Below are 19097 nucleotides of genomic sequence, written 5' to 3'. Positions count from 1 at the left end.
CAGGCCCGGTCCTCCTCAGATTGCACTGCCTTGAGGCGCTGGCGGAGCGGGAATGGTCTCTTTTTCTTCTTCCCCATCCTCCTCACCCCCGGGGAGTCCTTCCGGACAGCTGTGTTAAATCCTTTAGTCCCCCATGACACACGATGTTCTCATGCAAGACACACTTCCCTGGGCACACCCCAATTATGAGGAAACTCTGCCCCCAAAATGTTGACATCACATGAGAAGTTCTGCACCGATTGCCAAAGCAAGTCCAAGATGGCACACGCCACTGGAGGCGTGGCGGGTGGCGAGGGTACTGAGACCCTTGCTAAGTGCCTGTGCAGGCCAACTGTAAGGGTGGTTGGTATGATTCCTAGTTCACACGCGGGAAAACTGAAGCACAGAGAGGTGAAGGCACTAGTTCGAGGTCACATGGGCAAGGAGAAGGGGCAAATCTGGGATCTGAACCCAAGCAGTCTGGCTCTTAACCTTATTGTGCTCTTAAATTGGGAACTTGCTGGCAGGGCGGAGGCTCAGGCCCGGCCCAGACATACTGAATCAGCAGCTCTGGGGGGAGGCCCAGCCATCTGTGTGTCGACAAGCGCTCCTGGTTGGGAGTTCCCTGATGGTGCAGCGGGTTAAGGATCTGACACTGTCTGCTGTGGTTCAAGTCACTGCTGTGGCACGGGTTCAGTCCCTAGCCCGGGAACTTCAACATGTAGCAGGCATGGCCAAAAAACAAAACAAAACAAAACAAGCCCTCCAGGTGAATTTGATGCATGCTCAAGTTTTGGAACTCCTGCTCTGTATTGCCTTTTTTTTTTTTTCTCTCCCCCCTCCCCCCCGCTTCTTTCCTTTTTAAGGGCTGCATCCAGGGCATATGGAAGTTCCTGGGCCAGGAATTGGATCTGAGCCACAGCTGCCACAATGCTGGACCCTTTAACCCATGGCGCCAGGCTGGAGATTGAACTTCTACAGTGACTGGAGCTGTTGCAGTCAGATTCGTAGCCCACTGTGCCATAGCAGGAACTCCTGCATTGCCTTATGTGTGAATGAATGGAGTGTAAGGTAAATATTAGCTTGAGGGGGATAAAACATGGCAGCTGGGAAGTTCCTGTTACAAACCTGACGAGTATCCATAAGGATGTGGGATCGATCCCTGGCCTCTCTCAGTGGGTTAAGGATCTGGCATTGCCATGAGCTGTGGTGTAGGCTGCAGATGTGGCTCAGATCTGGCATTGCTATGTCTGTGGCATAAGCTGGCAGTGGCAGCTCTGATTGGACCCCTAGCCTGGGAACTTCCATATGCCACAGATGAAGCCCTAAAAAGCAAAAAACAAAACAAAAAAAAATGGTGGCTGATCTTTGCCCTCAGTGACAGGGAATATTCGGGAGGGGAGGGGACCATGGCAAACCGGAAAGCAGATGCCCCGTCTGGGGAACTCCATCCAGTGCAGGCCTGGTGTTTATCACCATTTCCAGAGAAGTCCAAATTCCAGGTTCTTAGGTGAAAGCTGATGTTTTTAAATATTGGCAAATTAGTCTTTGTTGTTGTTGTTGTTGTTGTGTGGTTGGTTTGTTTTTCAATGTGTAGCTGGTGTTCTTGGCTTGGGTATTTGGTATTTTTCAGTGGCAGCCTCCTCGTGGGCTGCGGAGGAGGTGAGGCTGTCTGGGGAGAACAGATAGTGTCCAGGGTCCTCAATGTCACCTTGTGCCTTTGATTCCCCTCGAGGAACGCGCTGCAGAATGAAGGGGGGTAGGAGGTATGATAACACAGAGATGCCCCTGAACCTACTCAAATCCATAAATGGAAAAATACAGAGATCCCTTGCCAACACAGAACCACTGACTCCTCTCACAACAAGGGGTTCATCATTCTTAGGATGTGGGCGACCCCGAGGCTGGGAACCCTTGTTTCAAAGAGCCCAGGTGGTTTGATCCCAGTGGAAAGAATAAGCTGCCCTTCACCCAAGACCAAGGCTGTCTCCTCCTGTCTATGCCCTGAACCCTTCACCATCCTGAGGGGGAAAGACCATTTCCCTGGAGATGGTGGTTGTTGGCTGGCATCCACCAATGCCTCTGGCCTCCGTCTGCTCCCCTGTGAAAGGGGAGGACGGTCCAAATGGGGGTTGATGACCCCACTGTGTGTCATGACGGTGAGGAACAGGAAAGGAACGTACGTTTATGGGGAAGCCCCTACTACGTGCCAGGCACTTCGTGCCAGGCTGGTTTGTTTGCGTGCACTCATAACAAAGCTCGCGAGAGTAGGAGTTCTGCAACAGTATTTTTCTTTTTTTCTTTTTTAATCTTTTTTCTTTTTATGGCCGAATCTGTGGCATAGGCAAGTCCCAAGGCTAGGGGTCGAATCGGAGCTGCGGCTGAGGCTTAAACCACAGCCACAGCAACACCAGATCTGAGCCACATCGGCAACCTGCACCGCAGCTTGCGGCAATGCCAGATCCTTAACCCACTGAGCGAGGCGAGGGATTGAACACACAACCTCATGGACACTAAGTTGAGTTCTTAACCCACTGAGCTACAATGGGAACTCCTATGCCACAGTCTTTCAGATGGGGAAACTGAGTTCCACAGGGATGAAGGTAGCTTTCCAAGGTCACTCAGTAGGTGGTGGAGCCAGGATTTGAACCTGGGCATCTCCATCATAACACACATCCTTAGATATTTGAGTGCAGAAAACAATTCAATAACAAGAGCACCATTGAATCAAGTGTCTGCTGCCATTCTCTGATCTAAGAGTTCTCTAGGTACCATCTCCTTTCATCACAACAACACTGCAAGACAAGCATATCATCCCCTCTTACAGCTAGAACAACTGAGGCCCAGAGAGTTAAAGTACTTTACCTGTAAGCACACAGCTGCTGCCCTCATTTCATAACCATGGAGCCCCTAGTGCTGGACCTCATACAGAGGCTCAGTAACTATCTGTTGAATGAATGGATGGACAGATGAATGGATCATTCAACTCGGGACTAATGTGCATGCTCAGAGGGTTTTTTTATTACTCAGTGAATTTTATTACATTTATAGTTGTACAATGATCAGAGTTTTTATGAGCCAGCATCCCTTTGTAAACTGCCAACCCCAATGTGATAAACTCTCATTCTCCATAAATGGACATCCGAGTGCTTGGGGAATGACAAAATGACTCAGATGTCCCTCTGTGCCCTGTCAGCTGCTGGAGCAACGCAAGGCCATACTTTTTGGGCCAACTGGCATTTTGGCTGGAGGAGGAGGGTCTTGATTATGGGAGAGAGTTATTAAGGAGAATCACGTGGGGTGCCACCCCCTCTGATGCTTCAGGAAAACTCAGGGAGGTTGCAGTCAGAGCTCTGATACTTTCATCTACAAAAGTACATCAGAGCTGGGAGAGGCCAGCATCTGGCTGAGGTGTAGAAGGAGCCAGGGGTTTTCAGCATGTGCTCCCTAGAATCAGGGCCCCAGAGCATGCCATGGCGGTCAGGCTGGGTGGGCAGTGCTTCAGTCCCATCAGCCTTGCTGAAGCAGAGCTGCTCCATCGTGATCCATTGGGCTCCATTTCTCTGTTGAGCTACATTGTTGTGATTGTAAGCTGACAGGAGGAGAGCTAGCTCAAGTGAACAAGGGACTTGTTTTGGAGCTATGGGGTGAGCCAAGCCTTCAGGGACGAAGACCTAGGCTTGGGAGATGGTCAGAAACTGTCTGACCCTCTGGGGCCCATGAGGTTTCTGGTGGCGTTTTTCCTCTCTCTGCATCCGATTTGTTTATCTCTCTCTGCTTCTGTATTAGCCAGGAGTCTCTGGTTGCAAGTGACAGAAAACCTTACTCAAAGTGGCTTGAGAAAAGAAGAGACTTTGTGGACCCTCCCAGGGTGGATCAAAGCGCATAGACATCTCTTACATGGCCTCCTTTTGGGGATGCTCATGCATCGCCCACTAGCTCTGGTCTGCATCTTCCCAAATCAAAATAGAGAGTAGGAGTTCCCGTCGTGGCGCAGTGGTTAACGAATCCGACTAGGAACCATGAGGTTGTGGGTTCGGTCCCTGGCCTCATTCAGTGGGTTAAGGATCTGGCGTTTCCTTGAGCTGTGGTGTAGGTTGCAGACGCGGCTCGGATCCCGCGTTGCTGTGGCTCTGGCATAGGCCGGTGGCTACAGCTCTGATTCAACCCCTAGCCTGGGAACCTCCATATGCCGCGGGAGCGGCCCAAGAAATAGCAACAGCAACAACAACAACAACAGAAAAAAAAGACAAAAAAAAGACAAAAATAGAGAGTAAACACACACACACACACACACACACACACACATAATCCTAAGACTAGCTCTTGTTGAAACATGCGCCGGTGTCTGAACCAATCACTGTAGTTAAGGGGACCGGATGCTCTGATGGCCTGAGCACAGGGTAAATGCATCTGGATGGAGATGGTGCCAAGTGAACCTCAGAGTCAGAGAGTGTGGAGGGATGGGGCCTCTGTTAGCAAAGAGAGGGGTCACAGAAGCTAATGCCCACCAAACTTCTCACACAGGTACACTGGAACAGTCCACCCTGTCCTCCTACAGATGTCCTTAGATCAGGGGGTCAGCCTATACCATTATCTGTCAACCCACAGTGAGAATTCTTAAGAGAGATGTCTAATCGGCCCAGCCTGGATGAGCGGGTGCAGTCTGCCCACCACTGGGTGGGGAACCGGGTCATACAGTCCAAGCTTAGTTGCTGGGTCTGGCTCTCTGGGAAAGGAGATTGTGAGCAGGAAGGAAACTTCCAAAGTGCCAATTACATTTATTTTGGCCTTGTTTAAATGCAGATTCCTGGCCCAAGCTTTCCTGGAGAGTCTATGTACAGTCAATTTTAAGAACCATTAAGTTTGGCTCTAAAGCAGCACTGTACAAACTCTAGTTGTAATCACTTATTCATGAAATTCGCATTCAAGTCTCTACACCAATGACCTTGGGGAGGTGGGAGGGAAGAGCATTACTCTTTCTAATGAGTTAGAGAGATGTTAACTCTATAGCTGAGTAAGGCCATCAGAATCAAAAGAGGTGCTATTACAACATAGAGGCACTAGAGGGCACCCTATCAATTGCTGGGGTTCAGGAGGCAGCAGGAGGCAGAGCCACCTCTTCAAAGACCTGGGGATGAAGGATGCTAGTTGAGACTCGCGCACATCTGTCCACCCGAGGTGAGAAGAGGGTCCTTGTTTGGTTCTTTTCTTCTGCTGCATGTTGGAATATCACTCTACAAATAGTGCACTAGTTCTGTTTTTTTTTGTTTGTTTGTTTTTAATGGCTTTATTGAAATATAATTGACCTATAGTGAACTACACATATCAAGTCTACAATGTGATAAATCTTGACATATTTATACACCCTGGAAACCATCACCACAAACAAGAAAATGAACATCTCCATCATCCTAAAAGTTTCTTCCTGTGCAATTCCTTTCTCCCACCCTCTCTCCATCTACAGCACTAGCTCTAATTGAGGCTCCTTCGCTGTTTGGCTGCCTGACCTCGGGGAAGGCACCACTCCTTCTTCCCCAGTGAAGCTGCGTGGGTCAGGCTGAGTGGTCCCTAAGCCCTCCTGAGAGACAGACGTTAGTAAGAGTTTTGCTTTGTTACCACCTGTGCTGCAATTACAGTTCCTTCTGTGGGCTTCAGCTCTCCCACCAGGTTGTGAGGTCCCAGAATGACAGGGCCATGTGTGGCTCACCCCTGCAGCCCCAGGCTCTGCCTGACACAGAGGAGGCCCTGAGCAAATATTTCAAGAGGCATCATGGGGCTGACATGGGTCCCTGCCCCACTGATTTTGGGGACGCTAGGCATGTCATTTCACCTCTTTGAGCCTCTTGTTTCCTCAGCTGCAAAAAGGGCAACAATACCCATGACCTTGTCAGGCTGAGTCTCAGTCCACAGACTCAGTTTTCAGGAAATATTTTATTTTTCTGTTACGAGACATAATTTCCGATTTGACATCCTATTCTGCCAGGTGCAGAGATCACTGCAAGCCAATCTCTTTGCCCTTGGTGGGGATCGCATCTCAGGGCCAGCGGGCTTACGTGGTGCTGAGGCACTGAGGAGGGGCCCTCTAGTCTTCACTGACATCTCTCTGTGCCCACCTACATCACCAGTCATTATGTAGTCCTCATATCTGTTAGAAAGGCCCCCAAGTAGTCTAAACGAGATAGACGACACTTTCCTCCCTGTCCTATAAAGGAATCCGAGACAGACAGTCCTGAGTTAGTGTGGTTGTCTCTCTTTCAGGTGCCTTTTCCCCCAGCATCTGCCGTAGCTCCAGCTATTATAAGCCAGCAGTCCAGCAGGTGTTAGGAAGAAGCGAAGAGAGCCGTCCTTCCTCTGAAAAGCGTTTCCTGGGCGTGGCATAGGACACGCCCTCTTAAGAGCCCATTGGCCAGGACTTAGACACATGCCCACACGCAGCTGCAACGGAGCCTGGGAAATGTAGTCTGTATTCTTTATGACTTGACTTCTGCTAAAAATTAGGGTTCCATTACTGAGGAGGAGAACGAGATTGGACACAGCGAATGACTAGCATAGTGATCAGGAGACGGACGGGAGTTTGGAGGAGTAGGTGTAGAAAGATCCTAATCCTCCCCTCTGCTCCCCTTCCCCAGTCCTCCTGGACACAACAGAGGCTAAACACTTTTTTCTTTAAGTACATTTGTATTGTGAAGTATTTCAAATCTACAGGCAAGAATTAAAAATATAGTGAACATTTGTGTACTCACCAACCATTTGATCAAATCTTGCCCGTTTCATATTTACTTCAAATTTTAAGAAATTAAATATCCCAGATACAGGTTGGAAGAGCTCAGTCTTCTGTAACGCTTTGCCCCACTTGCCACCTCAGGAGTGTCACCATCCTGAACTCAGTGTTTATCGGTCCTTTTACTCTTAATACAAATTCAGGTGTCATAAATGTTAGAGTATTTTTCAGGCTTTTGAACTTTATATAAGTGGCTTCTTACTATATGATTCATTGTGCAACTGCATTTTCTGCTTTCACTATTGTCTTTAAGACACATCTGTGATGATAATTGTGACTCTACCTCAGTCACGTATCATGGCTGGGTCATATATGCGGTATATGGCTGTGATATACAACTATACTACCGTGTGTTTATCTATTCTTTTGATAGATGATTAATCTTTTGCTCTTGTTTGCTATTTAATAATGCTGCAATAAACATCTCTGTATGTGTCTCTTTGTGCACATACACAAGAGTTTCTCTAAGCCAGTGGTTCTCAAAGTGTGGTCCCTGGACCAGTGGCATCAGGATCACCTGGGAGCCTGTTAGAAATGCAGATTCTCAGGCCCCACCTCAGACACTGCAGGGTGGAACCCACCGATCCGTGTTGCGAAAAGACCTCTAGCAGATGCTGATGCATCTGATGAGTCTGAGAACTGCTGTCTAGAGTTTATACCAGAAGCCAAATTGCTATGTATAGAAAAGCCCCATCTTTGGAGTTTCCTGATGGCTCAGTGGGTTAAGAACATGGTTGTTGTCACTGCTGTGGCTGGGGTTGCTGCTGTGATGTGGGTTTGATCCTTGGCCTGGGAATTTCCACAAGCTGAGGGCGTGTGGAAAAAAGAAAGAAAAAAAAAGGCACATCCTGGAGTTCCTGTTGGGCTCAGTGGTAACGAACCCGTCTAGTATCTATGAGGATGCAGGTTTGATCCCTGGCCTCACTCAGTGGGTTAAGGATCTAGTGCTGCTGTGAGCTGGGTGTGGGTTGCAGATGTGACTCCAATCCTGCGTTGCTATGGCTGTGGCATAGGCCAGAAGCTGTAGCTCCAATTCGACCCCTAGCCTGGAAACCTCCATATGCCGTGGGTGTGGCCCTAAAAGGACAAAAAAGGAAAAAGAAAAGGCACATTCTCAAATTTACTAGATGCTGTTAGATTTTTCTCCAAAGTGTACATTCAATAGGAGCATAAAGGGAAAGTTTCCTCTCATCCATCCCAGCCCTTTGTATCATCAGCATTTAAAATTTTTTGCCAATCAGGTGGGAGGTCTGGGCTGGGTTCCCTTCTCAGTTGATGTGCTTCTCTGGGCCTGGGAATCCTGTCCCTCTCCCGTCAGGCCCCCATCAGGTCTACAGCTTTGGAAACGCAAACCTTTGCTCTGCTGTCCCGTGGTGGTTTCTCTTCCCACGGGCCTTAATTACTATGTCTCTGGATGAGCGCACTCCACCAGCCAGCGTTCTGGGTTGTAAGCAACAGCCAGGGGAGTTATCTGCAGGATGTGGGGGCCCAGAGGATCCAGGGAGCAGGTGATCAGACTTGGGGAAGCAGCAGGACTCATCCCAGAGAGGGAGAGAGGAGACGGAAAGGCCCCGGGGTGGCCTGGGCAGAGCCAGCTGTGTCTCCACTGGAACCTTGTCACCACGTATTTCCTCACTCTTTTTTTTTTTTTTGTCTTTTGTTGTTGTTGTTATTGTTGTTGTTGTTGCTATTTCTTGGGCCGCTCCCGCGGCATATGGAGGTTCCCAGGCCAGGGGTCGAATCAGAGCTGTAGCCACCAGCCTACGCCAGAGCCACAGCAACGTGGGATCCGAGCCATGTCTGCAACCTACACCACAGCTCACGGCAACGCCGGATCGTTAACCCACGGAGCAAGGCCAGGGACCGAACCCGCAACCTCATGGTTCCTAGTCGGATTCGTTAACCACTGCGCCATGACGGGAACTCCGTATTTCCTCACTCTTTGTGTCCCACTCTCAGGACTCTTGTCATGGGTGTGAGTATCTGATTGGCCAGGTTTTGGTCAGTGCCCACTCACTGTCCACTTGAAGAAAGGCTGGGCCTTCTGGGTTTCTGTTCCAGGGGCGGGCACCAGGATTTGGCCTTCTCCAGTGAATTCCTCTAAAAGGAGGATGGGGCCCCAGTAGGAATTGGACAGAGAAGGGGGGCAGAAGAATCAAGAATGTCCCCTGCTGGGTGGCCATGGACTCAGACGAGTCCATTACTGACCGTGATGGACTCTAACCATGAAACAGCTTCATGTTTCCATAATCACTGCCTCTGAGAAGCTGCCTGGTCTTTTCCTGTCCCTTCATGACACCTGGTCACTTTCTGACTCTCCCCAGCTGCCCCCCACCCACCACGGTCTCCTCTGCTGCCTTGTGCCTGGGACCTGCCAGCCGCCAGCCTTCTTGGGTGAAGCAGCGGCACTAGCACCTAAGCCTGGCTACTCCTGGGCGGCCCTTGCCAGGAAGGATGTGCAGGTTCTCCTGCTGCCTCCCCTCTGAGCGTTGCCCTTCTCTCTCCTCGTCTCTTTTCTCTGCGTAGAGACGTATAGGAAGGAGCAGACCTGCAGGCTGCTGCGCAAGTCCAACCAGGGCATGAGAGGCTGGTCATCCCTTTTTGCGGGCACCCTGTCTATGTGAGGGGTACCCCTGCATCTCCTCTCACTTGGTCTGGGGGGTTGGGAACAGAGGGGAAAGCACAGCAACCCCCCTTCCCCAGGCTGACAGCTCCTAACTCCTCTGAGTGTCCCTCTGCAGGTGGTCAGCTTAATCAGATGGCAGCCAGGACAGCAGAGACTCCCTATGAGCCTTAGAGAGGCTCTCTTTCTGGGGTATTTTCCACCTCTTTCTTCCCAGCTTTGGGTGCCAGTTCTGGAACAACAAAAAATCTCTTCCTTCCACTTGCTGCACTTGATGTTGGGAGCCCTTGATGATGGCGGCAGGGAGAAATGGAGTACTGTTCAGAAACGCAGCAGGGGGGTGAAGGGGCTCCCACCTCCATATGCACGTGCACCCCACATACACTCAAAGATACACACTATGTTAAGATTAAGTCTGTCCGTGAATGACAGAGGACTCTGTTTTGTTTAAAAAAATGGATATTGATTTCTCTCCCATATAATCATCTACACAGACAGTCAGGGCTAGTACAGCACTTCTACTTTCCTCGGGGACCCAAGCTCTTTTTATCTTATCTCTCCACCATCTTTAACACATGGTTTTCTACCTCTTGACCCAGAATAGCTGCTTGTGCTCCAGCCATCGTGTTCACAGTCCACACTAGAGAAAGGAGGAGGGGATGACTGAGGGCATGGCCCTGTCTTTAAGCTTTCTAGAAGTTGAACACCCTGTTTCCTGGCCAGATTTTGGCCACACGACCATAGTTGTGTGGGTAATGTAGTTGTTTGTCTGGGCGGCCCATGTGCTCAGTTAATATCCCAATGAGACAGTCTGAGCTGCTCACACATATGGTTTGACTCTCTCTCTCCCTTTCCCCACCCCCAACCCTGGTCTGGCTGGCAGTGGGCACTGGTCTAGGAGGCAACTGCACAGGCTGTGTCATCTGCTCAGAGGAGAACGGCTGCTCCACCTGCCAACAGAGGCTCTTCCTGTTCATCCGCCGGGAAGGGATCCGCCAGTACGGCAAGTGTGTGCATGACTGTCCCCCCGGCTACTTCGGCGTCCGAGGCCAGGAGGTCAACAGGTGCAAAAGTACGTGGCCCCTCCCTTGTCCTGTGCTAGCACTGTGGTCCTGAGCACCCCTGGCCCACATCTCACCTCCCAGCCAACACAGCCACAGAGAACATGCTATATTCCTGAGCCTGGACCCCGAGATGCTTGCTTGCTTTCAGGCTGGCTCTGAAGCCCAAAGCAGGTCATTGCCATCTCTGGGCTCAGCAGTAGAGGGGCAGGGAAACTTCACTTCTGCCCTGGTTTGCTGTGTGGCCTTGGGCATGTTACTCACCCTCTCTGGACCTAGCTTAATGCGGAAAGGAGTCCTTACTCCTAAGTAGCTTTCACTGTGACCTGGGCAAGGGATGACCATCTCTGAGCTTTGATGGAAATGGAGTAGGGAGTCCTCACTCCCAGCCCAGGTTCTGTGTGACTTCGGGCAAATTCCTCGCTGTCTCTGAGCCTCAACACAAATGAGAAAGAGAATCAAAATAAACATGTTCCCTCGGACGTGTCACCTGCCTCCCCCAGAGCCTCAGTTCAAATGAGAAAGGGAGTTTTTGAATGCAGCCCAGTTTGACCCCGGAAAAGTCTGGGACTCCAAGGACACACTGAATCCAGACCCCAGTGCTACAGAGCTTGGGGTTGCTCAGAGGCCCTTCCCCCTCAGGCAGTCCGAGAGGGTCCCCTCCCCGGGCAGCCACCCTGACCAGGGGTGGCCCTGGCTGTATTGCAGAATGTGGGGCCACGTGTGAGAGCTGCTTCAGCCAGGACTTCTGCATCCAGTGCAAGAGGCGGTTTTACCTGTACAAGGGAAAGTGTCTGCCCACCTGCCCGCCTGGCACCACGGCCCAGCAGAGCACACGGGAGTGCCAGGGTGAGTGGGGGCCTCCTTGCCCTGCCCCCGTCCCCTCCCTCCCTGGAGCAGGGGCTGATGAGGGGTGTCAAGATACCTGGAAAAAAATCATAGTAGAATGTCACGTGGTGATGGGAAGCCCAGTACCACCTCAGGTACATGCAGGGATCCTTCAATACACTAGCCTCATCATAAGCACTGTTATTATTGTAATTACTATTACTACCAACTTCGACATCATTATTGTTGCCAAGAGAGGCAGCCGAGCACAGAAAAAGAGCATTGCTTTTGGCATAAGACCTGGGTTCAAATGCTCACTCTAATATTTACCGTTTGGAGTTCCCAGTGTGGCTCAGTGGGTTAAGAACCTGACATAGTGTCCGTGAGGATGTGGGTTCAATCCCTGGCCTCACTCAGTGGATTAAGGATTGGGCATGACTGCAAGCTGTGGCTCAGATCTGGTGTTGTTGCGTCTGGGGTGTAGGCCAGTAGCTGCAGCTCCAGTTCTACCCCTAGCCTGGGAACCTCCATGTGCCGCGGATACAGCCCTAAAAACAAAATTACCATTAGTGACCTCTGTCCCTCAGTTTCTCCAAATGTTGAAGAAACAACAATAGAACGTAGAACCTACTTCATGGGGAGAGATGTCACAAGGGTTAAATTTAAAGTACTTAATACAGGAGTTCCCGTCTTGGCTCAGTGGTTAATGAACCCAACTAGTAACCATGAGGTTGTGGGTTTGATCCCTGGCCTCACTCAGTGGTTTAAGGATCCCGCGTTGCTGTGGCTATGGCATAGGCCAGCGGCTACAGCTCCAATTAGACCCCTCCATATGCCGTGGCCCTAAAAAAAGACAAAAATAAATAAATAAGTAAAGTCCTTACAGTAACCAGCACACAGTAAGTGCTCAGTACCTGTCACTATTATTACGTGTCACACTAGCTGTCATTACGGCTCTGTGTCTCCCCACCACTCCTTTTCAGACTCTTGTGTGAGCCCCTCTTCTGTGATCTGTCCTTCCATGAGGCTGTTCCCTGGAGTTCTCACCTGGATCTCACATCTCTGCCTATACCTTCTCTCTGGGTTCGCGTTCATGGTCATTCTGAAAGCTGATGGTTCGTGACTCACTGTCCTTAGCTCCATTTCTCCCTAAGCAGCAGTCGCACCTCCTCACCTGCCCACTGGATGCCAGCCTGGTGCTTCCTCCATCGATAACCAGCTCCATGGTTATCGTGCTGGCCATACTGGAGACATAGAATCACTGTGGACTCTTCTCTCTCATCCCACAGCCAACCCAATCGGCTTGTCCTTCACTCATGAAATATTTACCAGGGCATCTTCTGTGCTCCAGACACTTTCCAGGTTGTCAGGGACATATTAGGGAACAAAACAAAGCCTCTGCCCTTGTGGACGTGACATTTGAGTGTGGAGACAGAAGAGACACAGAAGAATGAATACAGATGTGAGGTGGTAAAAAGAACTTTGGGGGAAATGAAGCAGAATCAACCTCCCCAACCTGCCCCCTCCCCCTCTGCCCTTCCCCCACGCCACCCCCACACCTCCCTTCCTCCCCACCCTCTGCCCATTGCTGGGATCGTGGCCACAGCATCTGCCCTGTCTACCTGCCTCTGGTCTCCCTGCCTCCAGCCCACGCTGGCTCTCCTCCCAGAAGCCAGAGTGATTATTTCAAAATGAAAATCTGATCAGGTTTCTCTTCTGCTCAAGACCCTTTGCTGGCTCCATTGTCCTCAGGTTGAGCGCCCCCGGGCCATGGGCGGCCTGGTCTCCATCTGCCACCTCTCCATCCCTGTCATTTTTGCCTCCCCCATTTGCATCCATGCTCCAACTTCCTGTCCGAGGGCAGAGTCATCCAGGGACCTTGCTGGGCTTATTCCTTCCACCCCGAGCAGTTCTCTGTCCTGCCCCTCCCTGGGCCAGGCTGACCTTCAGCCTCCCACTTTGAGACTCAGATCAGGAGTCTCCTCCTCCAGGAAGCCTTCCAGGTCACCAAGACTGGGCCTCTCTGGTCCCCCCACAGCTGCCTGTCTTCCCCCATCCCTGCACGAGCACCCTGTCCTTCCGGCCTTATTGCTCTCGATGATGGACTCTGGGAGGCAGACCTGGGTCTGCCTTGTCCCTGCTGCACCTTGGCACCCAGCACAGCATGTGGCACAGAGTAGGTGACCAGTCTCTGCATCTAGAAGGACCGTTTCTCTAAGGTCTGGAGACTTGGTTTCTGGACCCAGTTGGATCTTAAACACTTGCTGTTCTGTGGTGCGAGCTGTTCCTAAGCTTAGCAAGTTCCTTACCTGCTCTAGACCTCAGCGTCCTAATCTGCAAAATGGGGGTGTTAACAGCTGCCCTATTCTCTGCCTGCCTTTAAGGGACTCTTCAAAGAATCACATGTGCAAGAGGATTATATAGATCTATGTATCTCATGTATTTTGGAAAACGACTCCCTACTGAGAACTTACATGACCATGACCTCATCCTCACAACAGCAGCTTCCACCTCCTACAGCTGATCCAAAGCACACGATCGAGTTCAAAACCCAGGTCCTGGCCCTGAGGGCCTCCCAGCTGACCTTGCAGCCAGGTCTTCTGCCTGTCCCACCCCACCCCCACTCTAGCTGTCCATCCGGTCCCTCTCACGTCCCTCACACGGGATGGCCAGGCCTCAGGATTCTGCGCACCTGCCTGAAATGCACTTCCTTCCGTCGCCACCTGATGGCGCTCTCCCTTTAGATCCTAGGTGCCCTTCTTGGGAAGCCTCCCCCACCCCCTTTTGTTCTTTTCTTTCTTTCTTTCTTTTTTCTTTTTAGGGCCACACCGGTGGCATATCAGAGCTGCAGCTGTCAGCCTACACCCCAGCCGTGGCAACACCAGCTCCTAGCCGCGTCTGTGACCTACTCCACGGCTTGTGGCAACATTGGATCTTTAACCCACTGAATGAGGCCAGGGATCGAACCTGCATCCTCATGGACACTAGTCGGTTTCTTAACCCACTGAGCCACATCAGGAACTCCAGCCTTCCCCTTTACAGCCACACAATGGGTCACTCAGGCTTCTGGCCCACAGCAGCCTGGGCTTGTTGTAGGAGCGCTCCCAGCCAGGCTCTCATGAGTAGCCATTGAAACATCTTCCCTCTGCTCCTTGTAATTGCCTATGATTCCTTTGCACGTGGAGATGGGTCTTCAGGGACCTGAACCCCCCAGACGCTGTCCTTGATCTGAGGGACCCTCACTGCCATCTGACCCCATCTGTCTGTCTCTCTCCACCCCACAGACGAGTGTGAGCTGGGCCCCTGGGGCAGCTGGAGCCCCTGTACCCACAACGGGAAGACGTGCGGCTCGGCCTGGGGCCTGGAGACCCGCGTGCGGGAGGCCGGGCGGGCCGGGCGGGAGGAGACAGCCGCCTGCCAGGTGCTGTCCGAGTCACGGAAATGTCCCATCCGGAGGCCCTGCCCAGGAGGTGAGCACCAGCCCGACACATAGGGCTACACGAGGGAGGGCCCAGGTGACTCTGAGTGACCTCGGGACACTGTCCCCACAAATAGTCCCTGTAAAGCTGCCTGAGAGCACGTGCCCCCCACCCCGCCTCCATAGCTACACCGTCGCATGCATTGAGCATTGACCTCCCTGAGTCCTCCTTGCTGGGACCTGTCCCAGACACCTTGGGAAGATCAAGCTTGTCCTCCCCAGCAGGAGTTCGAGACCCTCTTGGAGTGACACCTCCTATAATAAAGGGCTTGGAACGCCCTCTTTACACTCTGAGGTCATGTGATGCACTTGCATTGGTCATTAAAAAAAAATCAGAATAGTGCCTACCTGTCATAGAAAAGAGAAATTAAAGAAATTTCACGGTGGCAGCACTCGGACCCAACACACCAGAGTGAAGTCGAATCTCAGTGAAGGTGGCAGCCTCCACGGTCAGGGCCTCGGGCACAGCTGCGTTGCCTGCCGTCAGAGACAAGATTTCCCAAGTGGTAACCAGCTCTTAGGAACGTCCAACAAAACCATCTGACTTCTTGATTGACACCGAGCTGGCAGCCCTAGAATCCTCAGTGAATGGGACAAGTGTTCTTCCCAAGGGACTGTCCCATGTGGCACCCCGGTCCCTGTCCACTGAATGTCCCCACGATCCCCTTCATTGTAACAACCAAGAGTGTCATACAGAGTTCCATAATGCCCAGGGGCTATTAGGAACTACTGATTTAAATAAAAGAGAGGCTGCCGGTGTAGGTAAGATGCAAACAGTGAGTAGTAATAATACAGCTTACCTCAGGGTGCACCTACTATGCACAGGGCACTGTGCTAATTCTCTACATTCATTAGGTCTTTAATCTGTACAGTGACTCTGTGAGGTGGGTCTTGTTATTATTCCAGTTTTATCAATGAGGAGACTGAGGCCCAGAGAGGTTGAGCCACTTGCCTGAAGGTTGCCCAGCTAGGGAAGGGTGAACCTGGCATTCCAACACAAATCTGTGTGCAAAAAGGAATCTGCAGTCACGCTAAGGGTGAGAGCCAGAGCCAGGTCACTGAGGGATCACAGCTGGGGTGTGGTGGAGCTGGAACTTGAACCCAAGGGCACTCCTGGTTTCACAAAGGCTAGTGGTGGAGTTCCCATCGTGGCTCAGTGGTTAATGAATCCGACTAGGAACCATGAGGTTGCGGTTCGGTCCCTGCCCTTGCTCAGTGGATTAAGGATCCGGTGTTGCCATGAGCTGTGGTGTAGGTTGCAGACGCGGCTCGGATCCCGCGTTGCTGTGGCTCTGGCGTAGGCCGGGGGCTACAGCTCCAATTCGACCCCTAGCCTGGGAACCTCCATATGCCATGGGAGCGGCCCAAATAAATAGCAAAAAGACAAAAAAACAAAAACCAAAAAACAAAACCAAAAAAAAAACCCAAACAAACAAAGGCTAGTGGTATCCGGATTGGGAGTGCAGATAACAAAGGTAGGAGCTCTTGGGGCTCTTGGCGGCTGGGGACAGAGGATGAGTTCAAGATGGGACCAGAGAAACGAAGAGCCCCCACACAGGAGAAGCAGGACAGACAGACTGGTTTCTCAGCGCTCGTTACTCTGGCCACACCTCTCGTGGCATCTGAAAGCTGGTGGCTGATTGGCTGGTGGAGGGATGGAGAAAGGAAATATCTTCCAGATAATAATAACAGCAGTAACAACAGCAACAACAGTAGCAGCAAACATTCATAAAGCGCTTGCCACGTGCTGGGCGCAGTGCTGCGTGCCTTGTAAATACGACACCTTCAGCGCTCACAGCAGCAGCATCGCAGTCTCAGCTCAAAGGCCCTTCCTCTCAGAGAGCCTTCCATGAGCTTCCTTCAACCACGAGTCACTTTGCGTCACATCCCTTGCATCTTCCTGAAATGATCGTGCACAGTCTTTGCTTGTTCAGTGTCTGTCTTCCTCACTAGAGCGTGAGCTCCAATGAGAGCCAGCTCTTGGTCTGCCTGGTTCCCAGCTGCCTGGCACGTAGTGGGTGCTCAGTTAACACTTGTTGGCTGAGAAGATTGGTGGGGGTCAGGGAGTGAGAAGAGGGGCAGGTGTCAGGCAAGCATGGGATGGGGTGGGGACCCAAAGCCTCTCACCCTCTTTCCCACCTTCAGAGCCGGCAAGGGCCCCACACCCCGACCCTAGACACTGCCCTCACCTGAGGGCTGACCATCAGCCGGGAGCTCAGAGTGGGAGCCCGGCTTCAGCACCTCCAGGGGGCTTGGGCGTGGATATAGGGGGCCCCAGAAGTGAGCAGCCAGGTCTCAGGGGCTGACCCTAGTCCTCCTGTGGCAGGGGGAGCACCACCTCCAGGGGAGACCAGCACATAGTTGGTGCTCAGGAAATAAATCGCCCTCCCCTGTCACCCCCCAGCTCTCTAACTTCCTCCCCCTGTGACCTTGGGATGTGGTGCCCTGAGCCTCACACTCAAGGGGGCACCCAGCTCCTGTGGGAGAGCAGCGTGGAGCCAGATGCATGAACACGGTCTGGCTGTGGAGACACCTTTAAACCAGAAACACAGAGTTGTCCTTCCTCCCAAAGGTGCCTGGGTCTTCTCACCTGCTGATAAAAATAATAATGACAACAACTAGGAAGGGCATTCCAGGCAGAGGGCACAGCCATTGCAAAGGTGTGGAAGTGACATGGACCTGCCAGTGACCCCGGCAGCGGCAGCAGGAATGTGGCAGCGGGGGGAAGCACAGACAGGTCCTGGAGACAAAGTGGTGTTTTTCCTCCAAGTGGGCTGGCAGTCACTTGAAAGAGACTCGGGAACTCCAGCCCAGGTCGTACCACTGAGTAAGCAAGGCCCCTCCTGGGCCTCGGTCTTCTCATCTGAGAAACGGGACTTGATCAGATGTTTGAATTAGAAACCCACCCCAGCTCCACAGGATGGGGTGGGAAGGGCGTCATGGGCTCAAAGTCCCAGCCAGGTCTGGGCTTTGCCTCCACTGCCCACGTGGAGACTGGGTGAGGTACAGGTCCCAGAGATGGCGTCACAGGGGACAGCGGGACTGTGCCTGCCTCCCTGCCATCGTGAAGCTGACAGGCACAGGGCACTTGGAGCAAGGCCCTGAGCTGAGTGGGGAGGTCGCTGCGGGGACCCAGGTGAAAGATGTGCGGCTCCAGCCAAGAGCCCTGTAAACTGCGCAGTGAGTGCTCGTGGGAGGGTCGTAGGCATCCCCTCTAGGCCACCCTAGGTCCCGACAGGGGGCCCTACGGGGACCTCCAGCCTTGTCTGGCAGCCACCCCCCCCCCCATCGTGGGCGGCGCTGACTCCCAGGGAACTGAGATGGTCAGTGAGGCTGCCGTCCCAGCTCCAAAGAGGAGTGACTGTCGGCTCGCCGCCCCAGTGTCATCCTGAGCCCTGCTGCGGGACGGGCGGGCAGCCTCGTCTGTCAGGTGGCCTCGCCCGGCCACAACGCAACGCCCTACACTCTCTCTCGTTGCAGAGGGAACCCCCAACCAGAAGAAGGGCCGCAGAGAGCGGCGCCCGCGCAAGGACCGCAAGCAGGACGGCAGGCTGGACGCGAGGCCCCGCCGGCCGCCCGTCTAGGAGCCCGGCCGCCCGGCTTTCCCTCTGGCCTCTTTGCTTTCCTGCGGCTCCTCCTCCTTCTCTCGGCCCTTCATCTCTTTCCTCCACCTCCTCTCTCTTTTTTTTCTCCTTGATTTCCTGTGTTTCCTCCATCTCTGTTACTCCCCCTTCTTTCTTGCTTTCTTTTTCTTTGTTGTTCTCTTTCCTCCTGTTTTTCCTTGTTCTTCTCCCGTGTCCCCCTCACCACTCGCTAAGCTCGCCTCCCCCGACCAGTCATCGGTCTGTCTCCGCCCCCCCTTTAAAGAAAGCAAACATCTTTTTCTAGGTCTTTCCCTGCCCCTTGCCCTGGCAGAGAAGATGTTTCTAAGGGCCGGGCTCAAGCCACAGCCCAGGCAGGCGTGTTGAGTCCTGAGAGCCCTGCTTCTGCTCCAGAGGAGACAAACCCCAGAACCCAGAGCTGTGGGCGCCCCTAGCTCTGGCCTCTCCCTGGAGGCCTTTCCACAGCCCTCGGCCACCAGCTCCTCCAGGAACCCCCTGGAAGAGGCCCCAGGGGGCCTCCTGATGCCCACTTGTCCCCAGTTGGTGGTGCAGGAGCTGTGCCTGGGCCTCTGCCTGGACAGCCAGCCCCGTGCCCACTTGTGGCACAGCGGCCACCCTTCTGGAAGTTGCCTGTTGCCCACCCCCATCACTGCTTCCTCTCTCATGGTTCCCTGCCTGCTGCTTCCCGAGCACACGGGGACCCTGCACTCCATCACGTGGGGCTGTCAGCCCTGGGGGAACC

At 52.6% G+C, this 19097-nt stretch overlaps 1 protein-coding gene across 1 annotated transcript in view; it reads left to right on the top strand.

Annotated features, from left to right (window-relative positions):
- RSPO4 (R-spondin 4) overlaps positions 1–18404 on the top strand; it is a 41785-nt gene extending 23381 nt beyond the window's left edge. The window contains exons 2-5 of the mRNA XM_047770343.1: positions 10270–10458; positions 11156–11296; positions 14560–14745; positions 18234–18404. Coding sequence (XP_047626299.1) covers positions 10270–10458; positions 11156–11296; positions 14560–14745; positions 18234–18337 — 620 coding nt within the window. The 3' untranslated portion in view covers positions 18338–18404. The remainder of the gene's footprint in view (positions 1–10269; positions 10459–11155; positions 11297–14559; positions 14746–18233) is intronic.
- Positions 18405–19097: the final 693 nt, after the last annotated feature.

Source organism: Phacochoerus africanus, chromosome 3, assembly GCF_016906955.1.
Source record: "Phacochoerus africanus isolate WHEZ1 chromosome 3, ROS_Pafr_v1, whole genome shotgun sequence".
In the NCBI taxonomy this organism is placed as follows: domain Eukaryota; kingdom Metazoa; phylum Chordata; class Mammalia; order Artiodactyla; family Suidae; genus Phacochoerus; species Phacochoerus africanus.
The sequence above is the reverse complement of the archived record's forward strand: the minus strand, read 5'-3'. Positions and strand labels throughout refer to the sequence as shown.